General features: G+C 39.1%; 1 protein-coding gene across 1 annotated transcript in view; it reads left to right on the forward strand.

Annotated features, from left to right (window-relative positions):
• PTPN14 (protein tyrosine phosphatase non-receptor type 14) overlaps positions 1 to 8672 on the forward strand; it is a 72648-nt gene extending 63976 nt beyond the window's left edge. The window contains exon 18 of the mRNA XM_008932940.3: positions 3004 to 8672. Coding sequence (XP_008931188.2) covers positions 3004 to 3132 — 129 coding nt within the window. The 3' untranslated portion in view covers positions 3133 to 8672. The remainder of the gene's footprint in view (positions 1 to 3003) is intronic.
• The last annotated feature ends 177 nt before the right edge of the window (positions 8673 to 8849 follow it).

Here is an 8849-nt window from a genome sequence, read left to right on the forward strand (position 1 = left end):
ACAGGTATGCATTTTGAGAACCCAGCAGCCTTCCTATGCTGACTGCTGCTCAGAAGCTGCTCCTGTGTAGGATGACGGCTCCAACTCTTGAGCCTGCTTGACCTTCCTTATGCACTGGCACCTGGAAGTGACTGCTTCTGTTGTGCACACAGTAGCCATGAAATTTCTGCATGCCAGAGGAAAGCTGGAGAGTTTGAAGAGCTGTCTCTGAATTGCTTGTGCCCATCAGTGTAGCTGTGTCTACTTTGTAGCAACCTCTGTATATGCACGGAAACAAACATTAAGGGTTGTGTAACGCTGTCTGCCACCTCCGTTTGTCTGTGGTTTACAGAAGTCACCCATTTGGGAAAGAGTAGCTGAGTAGCAAGTGAAGATAAAGGCAGTACCTCAGCATCTAAGCATGGGGGTGAGCCTTGACATCATTCATAAGAATTTTCATCAACTTCTCTAGGACCTGATGGTAGTGCTCAATAAGGATTTCTCTGATGTCCCTTAATTAAAGGATTCTTTTGTCTTGATTAATAATGAAAATCATCATTAATATTAAATAAAATTTTCCTTAAGGGCTTTGTTGCTCTAGATTGTACTAAGTTAATGTTTTTGGTTTGTTAACACCTAATTGAAAAAAAAAAGATTAAAAATCATAGCAGTATGCTTTTGGTTTGTCACAGATACTCCATTCTGCACAGAGATGGTTCCTTTTCACTTGTTTATTTTGTAGTAGTATTAATTGGGGGGTTTCTCCTGAAATAAAATTACTTATCACTTAAAATGTTTTAGTCTTAGGAATTGGTTGATTTCCTCAGAAGTGTCCTAGTAAGTAGAAGTATCAATATTTTTGCAATGAAGGAAAATAAGGAAGGAATCTGGCAATCTTCATACAGACCATCTTGGAAAGTCCGCAGTAGTGCTGGAACAAAAACCAGAACCCTTGAGTCTGAGGTTTCAGGTTTGGGCAAAAAGCCGTGTCTAATCAAAATCTATACAGCTTCAGTCACTGTGGCTTCTGGGCAATGGCTGGTTGAGTCTAAAGCTGTGTATCTCATTGCAGGGATAGCATTTCAGTCACTGCTGCATAGCAAGTAAATGTCACATCATTACATCCTTGCTGCTGTAGACATGTAGTAGAGGAAAGTAATTGAGATCCTGCTCTATCAACTTTTAGTTCAGACTTGGCACTGGGACATTAACTCATGATTGCAACTGCAGCATGTTTTCAAAGGGGAGGTCTTTTAGTTTGGGAGTTTTAGAAATGAGTGGCATTTTCGTTTGTTCTGTTTACAAGTGCCAGCTTAGCAAAGCATTATGTGCCCTTTTTTTTTTTTTCTTTGATATGTACATCATAATGAAGGTGAGTTTAAGGGACTCCTTACCTGGAGTCAAATGCTAAGTTGGCTATAAATAGTGAAGTTTAATAGACAGGATGGAGTTTTCTTTCATTTCTGAGAAGGTGAAGTCATCTCCATTTTGAGGAGGTGCACAGATCACTGTGTGTCCACTAAAAATCAATGAACTGTCATACACCAGACTGCCAAGAGAGAAATATGGTGTGCAGGTCGAAGCTGGCCTGCATTTTTGTTGCAGTTTTTCAGGTGAGATCAAGTTCTACATGACTCTGCTCAGCAAGGACTGTGTGGCTTTTGCAAGCATCTGAGTCCACAGGGAGGCTTTCTCCAAGTTGGCCAAGTTAACTAGAAAGAGCTTACATTTTTCTTTGGACCAGTTTGATAATAATATGGCATTACTCATCACAAATTTTTATACTTGTTGACTCTCTAGAGATGTCCTTTTATAACAGCTTGTTGGGGTATGTGGCAGAATATTTGGCCTTGTTTTCAGAAAGTGATAGCCTATGAGTTAAGACTTGTTTACATGGAATGGACATTCTGGGTTTTATATATATGGATATAGAAATGGATATGCAGCGTGACTTTTATTTTAAACTTTCCAGGAAACTTCCCATGTGTCTGGAAGCAGATTCCATGCTCAGTTGGGCCTCCAAGGGTTAGCAGCAATCTTACTCAAACCTTCTAAGTTCCTTTTTGTGTTTCTGTAATGGCAAACTGGCATTACAAAGTGCAGCTTATGTCGTCTGATACGGTAGCTGTTCTTCAGTTTTGTATCTTGAACTGCTTAAGAGCTTCCTCAAAAACAGCATGAATTTTAGTGCTTACATTTACTGCTGCCATAGAAAATTTGTATCCCTCATCTTGGGTCATATTACACGCTGTTTGAATTTGAGCCTGGCAGGCTGAGCTTCATGGCTCAATGAATTCTGAATAGCTGCTTGTGTACCTGTTGTAACAGATAAAACACAATAGCATCACAGGTTTTTTGTTCCTTAAATGCCAGAGATCCAATGATAGCACCTAATGAAATCTGCAGTGATTTTTAATGCTTTACCTCATGGGCCTCTGTTTCACACAAGTCATTTGGTTTTGAGTTCAGATCATTATAGGGTGCCCGTGCCCCAGTGTGCTCCATGGGGTTAGGGATGTACTTTCATAGTGAATCTCCTTATCCGTGCCTAATTACTGTACTTTAGTTCCTGCTGCAGAGCATTTTTCAGGGCAGATGAGTGAATTTTGTTTGGATGGAACCAAACTGGAAGATGCCTTCTTGGAGAACACCTAACATGTCCCAGCTGCTAGTGGATGTTCAGTAGATGGCAACAAACTGCTGCTGGCCTAAAGTCTGCAAAACACGTATTGTGGATAGTGGGTCCTTGTTTCACTTTACAGAGTTATTTCTCCTGGAGTATTATTTGCTAACATAGACTTGGCTGTGGAAAGTCAGATGTTGGAGTTTTTGGATCTTTTGGTGACAACGAGTTCCCTTCTCTCTTAGTGAAAGGATCAGTATATTTGCGTGCACTTTTAGTTTTGTCCAAGGAACCTTTGTTCTTGTGACCCTGATGCCTCTTTGCCATTTGAAAAATCTCAATAATTGTTTGATTTAATGAACTTACATCCTTATTCTTTTTTTTTCCCCTTTGCTTTACAGAAAATGGACGTTCCTGTGATGCTGAGACACCTGCGGGAGCAGAGAGTGTTTATGATCCAGACCATAGCCCAGTACAAATTTGTTTATCAAGTGCTCATACAATTCCTGCAAAACTCTAGACTTATTTAATCTTTTCAAACATCCCAGACCCAGCTTTGTGGATCTGACTGAACCTTACTGATGTGCAAGGAGAACTGCCTTGACAACACTGTGTGCATATATTGCACTTTTTAAAGTTGTCTTGAAAGTAAGGAATGATTGTTCTTTACTAGTCTCCCGTGGATTATTTTATACAAGATATAATTTATTTTTCTTGGAATAACTTTTGAATTACTTTAATAACTCGTAAATCTTATAGTGACCTTCAAAGTGAACCACATTTGACATGACTGGTCTGCATTGTAACGTGCCCATAAAGGAGAGCAATCCTTTGTAAAGGTAGTTTACTAGCTTTAATTTCGCTACACAGCTTCTGAAATGAACAGTTATTTGGCAGTGGGCTTTTTTCTCACGTGAGGACGTTCTGGACGGAGGTACGTGGCTTCCGTGGTAAAAACAAGACCTGCTGGATGTCAGCTACAGCTCTGTGTGAGTGGAAGCTGAGGGTACACAGCACTGAGACCTGAACTTCTGCACGTGCAGGCGGGCACATTACAGAGGGCTCAAACACAGGACATTGTGAGGACAGAGAATTTTGGGTGCTAAACTGTTCAAATTCCACAAGAATTACAGTTTGAAAAAATCAATATTGGATCTTTTAAACGAGGCCTTTGCTGCTGTGTGCAGCCCTTGAAGGGATTCATAAGAAGCAGTGTAGGGTGAAGTGCAGTGACCCACAACAGGCTGAAGTCAGTGAGTGAGTTTTTTCAGTAATTGTGGTGGACTTGAGAGTTGAACAGCATAGGATTTTCAACCAAATGCATCTGAAAAAAATCAAATCAAGCACCTTCTCATGGATTACACTGAAATTATTATTGCCTTGAGGCTCACCTCCTGTAGAAAAGGAATCTCATTTAAATTAGGCATCTCTGGTTGCCTTAGTTTTCATGTATGAACTATCATCTGATGGCTAGAGAAGGGATGAGGCTGGAGAGGAGCCTGGGATGTCTCTGGTCCCAGCCCTGTTCACCTTACTGCTAACTTTAAACTTGGATAGGCTTGCCCAGGGTCATGTCTAGTTTCAGAATTTTCAAGGGTGAAGATTTCATAGCCTCTCAGGGCACATGATGCAATGCAGTTACTCTGTCATGGTGAAACTACCTTTCTTGGTATCCCTTTCCCAGATAATTTTAAATATTTTAGTCCTATTGTTGCTTTTCTGTTACATCCCCTCTTCCAAATCCTGGTCAGTGTACAAGATCTAAGCCTACAAGCACTCTGAATTTCAGCACTAAAGGGACTAAAATCAGTGGGAGCTTAAGCTCAGGTTCTGTACTAGAATGTTTCTTAAATTGCTTAAAACTGTACTGTGTTGGTTTGGATCTCTGCAATACAAGCCTAACAAAGTGACAAAGATTCCAGTGAAGATTTCTAGCTACCAATAAATGGAGATGAGTTATTTTTCTGTAATACCTTGACCATGTTCTTTTTAGGGATCAGTTGAGTTTTCAGTCAACTTCAGTTTTCCTCTAATTTCTTCTACCACTGCCAACATATCTCGTTAAATTAGCAGCAACCATTTAAAGTCTTTTCAGCAGCATCTGCATGATAATTGCACAGAGATGCTTTATATCTGGGAAAAAAGCCAAGGAATAAACCTTGAAGCAAAGTGTATTAAATTAGTTATCTCGTTATAACTTTTTGAATAATTTCCTAATGATGAATTAAGTTTGAACTCAGAGCTGTCAAGTCCCATTGCTCCACTTGGACATGAGAAGTAGAAAATCAGGAGGGAAAAGAATCTGTTCCTATGTCTTATTATTCAGCTGCTCTTGGCTGAAATGTGTACTTCTGCTTCTACAGTGAGCACAGGAAAGTTACTGCATAAGAGAGTATGAAGAGCTGTGTTTGAAGGGAAGAAAATTAAGTAAATGTTTTTAATGCAAAGATGCATCATAGTTGTCTTAGAAAAATATTAATTAGAAAAAGGCACCAAAAATCCTTTCCAAATTAATTCAGTGTCTATTAATGAGCCAAATAAATGGCCATGTAGTATACAGTCATTTCTAATTAATTCGTAATGTGGCTGGTACGGCAGATAGAAGTCAACGTGACTCACTTTTTCCCTTTCATTGTCAAAGAATGGTAATTTTAAACTTTTCCTTTCATCTGACTTCAATGTATTTTTCCCTGCTAGATTTTATCTTGACTAGATCTGCTAATATCATAAGTGAATTGGGCCGGTGCATGTCTTCAGAGGTTCCTTTCCACCCCAGCTTGCAACTGACCCTCAGCATGCCGATGTTTTATGGTTGAAATGTGACACAGTTCCATAAGGGAAAAACTGAACCTTCTGACTTTGAACCTGCTGTAGTTTTATCAGGCCGAAATTGCTTGGGCAGTATTTCCTAACCTTTAGGGAGTGACAGGAAAATGCATTTTGCATCCAATTTTGTTAGTCACAGCAGGAATGAACACATGAGACTTAAAGCAACAGTGCTATTTAGTTTCTGTCCCACAGACTTTTAACAGCACAGTCCTTAAGGAGAAAAGGACAGTTTGGAGTTGCTGTATGTTGTGTTGCTTGTTTTTTTAACATCAAAGCATGACACTGTTTGAAACCAGTTTCATCCATGGAGTAAAGTCTGGACTAAAAATCTCACAAAGATGCTTCAATGAATGGAACTGCACCTAACAAGTTTAACATAAGCTGTCTTCTCCCAGGGCACCCACACTGCAGTGTGGCATGTTTAGCCTATGTTCCCTCATGCTTTCTGAGACAGAACTTGCAGTGGATAAGTCTGGCTTGGGAATCCATTGTGTCTGTTTTCCTTTTTTATGCACTCTTCATGTGTATTTAACACGCTTTGCTTTTTGCTTTAAATTGTTACCAATGATAGTATTGAGGTGCTGGCATCATTTTTTTGGTTAAGGTCCAAGACTTCATGCCTACCATTGTTCAATCAGGGATGGGAGAGATGACAGCTGAGTTTAGACACTGCTCAGTGCTGTGGGTATCCTGGATGGTAGACATTAACTGCTGAGGTCCTACTTGTTCCAGATCCTACTAAGGCCTGTTTTGGCACCTCTTGTCCTTGACTACCTGAGAAAAGATGAAGCTTGTTCCCACAAAAATTTTCCTTTATAGTTATACAGAAACCCTAAATGCTCAGCCTCATCAGAAATACCTTTTCCCTAAATGAATTTCATCTGGCAGGAGACACATCTGTGAGAACTTATTCAACCTGTTGCTAACAGTCCTTGAAATATATTGAAGGACATTTCTGTTCCACTTATGGAAATCAGCTGCCTCAGCTACAAATATTATTAAATATTTGCATGATTTCAAAAGTTGTTTTTTTTCTTTTTAAATTACTTCCATGTAAACAAACAAATGCAAATGGCAAAACACAGACTTACTCATTCTCTTCCAACTTAAGTGCTTCAATACTTATGCTCATTGTAAGCCAAAACATTATTTTTTTGATCCAACATCTGCTTTGTCTGTGTAGTCCACAAGCAGCTCTGAAATAAATGCTGATGGAAATCCTGTACTTGGATATAGCAAAAATCTATAGGAAAAATTCAGCAGCTACTGATGATGCTGCATCCTCAACAGCTGACTTCCCACCAGTCTCCTGGGAGGAGATGATGACTGAATTAGCTGTTGTCAGCCTTGCTAGCAGTTTGTGATCTGCAGCTCTCATGCCTCACTGAGGGAGGTCTGAGTCAAATCTTGCTGCTTGTCTTTGTGGGAAAAAAAACGCTAGGGCAGCACCTACTGCAGGAAATAAAGGCTGCATCATATTGCAGGAGCAAATACCTGAACTGACTGTGAAAGGAGGAACTGCATGAAAACAGCATTTGACCACTCTTCTACAAAAATGAATATAAATCTGCTGATACATACTTAAAGTCATAAGGAGTTTGGGGATGGGGTTTTATGCCAGTAAGAGAGAGGTTTGCTTATAGAATCTGGTGCTATGGGAACAACAGATGCCATATGAGTCTTTAGAGAGGAGGACACTATGCAGCTGTTTGCAGGGATTGTGATTTGAGGAAGGGAACAACTGCCTGCTTGGGCTGTGGGGCAAATAACAGAAGATGGAGGTATTAAACGTAAATAAACTATTGTTAGATTGTGAAACAAAACATTGCATAGGTCAAAAATAGCAGTGTTTATATAAATATTTAAAGTAAATAGATTTTTGTCAGTGTTTTTAGAGTATTTTAGATTACAATTCTATTGGTTCCTCTGAGCTATTTTTTGGTTGGCATTTCTTTGAAGTTTTGTTGCCTCTGCTTTATGTGCACCCTCACTGAGAGTTTCCCACATGTACACCAGGACTTTGCCTTTGGAGAGTGAACTGGAAATCATGATAAATAGTAGCTTCCACTGGAGAATCCCAGAACTATTTAACAGCAAGGGAAGGACTAATACTGCAACTGATCCCTGAAATGACTAGAGTGCTTAACAGTTTTTCTCTTCCAAATCACCTAAGGACTCAGTGGTTGGACACTCAGCTCCAGGTATTTCAGGGGTAGTGTTCCCTGATTAGGCAGGCAGCATAAAAGAGGAAAGCTTTCCACAAACTATATCCATGTCAGGTTCGAGGGCGCACCCTGACTTAGACAGGGGCTGGTAGTAGACACTTAAGAAGAAATATGAACATGTCTAGAAAAGGGTGCTCAGCCCCTCTAGTGCACCTGGCAGCCAGTCCTTGAGGGGCTTCCTGAGGCCAAAGTTGTATTCCATTCACTGTATTTAGTAAATCTACTGATAGATCCATCTTCAATAAATCACATTACCTTTTCTTTAGAAGCCATTTATTCCTCTGGCTTTCACAATGTCCTGTGTTGGTGAGTTCCATAGCTTAATTATAGATGTAATATATAAGAACTTCTTTTTTGTGTATGTTAAATAAAAGTATTTTCTTGCTTCTACTTGGTCTTTAAAGAAGGCAAATCTTTAGTGCCAGAAACACCATCAATAGGATGTTTATCCTGTTGCAATTGCTCCATATGGAAAACACATTTTCCTCACTAGTAAAGTACCCTTCTTTGATTATTTTACAAAGGAAAAAAGTTTACACATGCAGATGACTGTAATATTACCATATGTAATTGTGTGGAACATGTTACATGAAATAACATGTTTAAGTTTTATGTCACTGGATTTTCCTGTCCTGTTTTACTTCAGTATTTTGATGCTTCCTGTTTCATTTGTTCTGTAATTCTGTTCATGACAGTTTAGCACAAAACAGTGATCTGGATCTCACCACCTCATTGTACGTACACATTTTGTAGAGAAATGAGATATCAGTTATATGCCCTCCCTGCCCCCTGCTCCCTCCTGTTAGGGCTGAATGGCAGAGCTATTCTATGCTATTGAAAGCCTTTAAAAAATCTATGCATGCTATTTTTTAATATTCTAATGTATTATTCATATCAGTACATAAGCTTATGCTTGTCAGTTTTATCTTCTGTATAGAACTGATTACTTTTGACAGTATTTTTGCACTGTTTCTTTTCTTTCTCTTTTTATAATAAAAAGTTCTATTCAGCATTAATTGACTGCAATAATTTTTTACCCCTTTCACTGCCTTTGTGTAAATAGTTTCTTATATGTTTTTCCAAATATGAGAATGTCTTCAGTCACTGAGGTTTTTTGGTAAGGCTGTTCTTCATATTCACAGTAAACAATAAACCATTTTTTTTCAAGGAAAACTATGCTTGTGTTCTTTTTC

Source organism: Manacus vitellinus, unplaced genomic scaffold (genome assembly GCF_001715985.3).
Source record: "Manacus vitellinus isolate BGI_N305 unplaced genomic scaffold, ASM171598v3 scaffold_8_pilon, whole genome shotgun sequence".
In the NCBI taxonomy this organism is placed as follows: domain Eukaryota; kingdom Metazoa; phylum Chordata; class Aves; order Passeriformes; family Pipridae; genus Manacus; species Manacus vitellinus.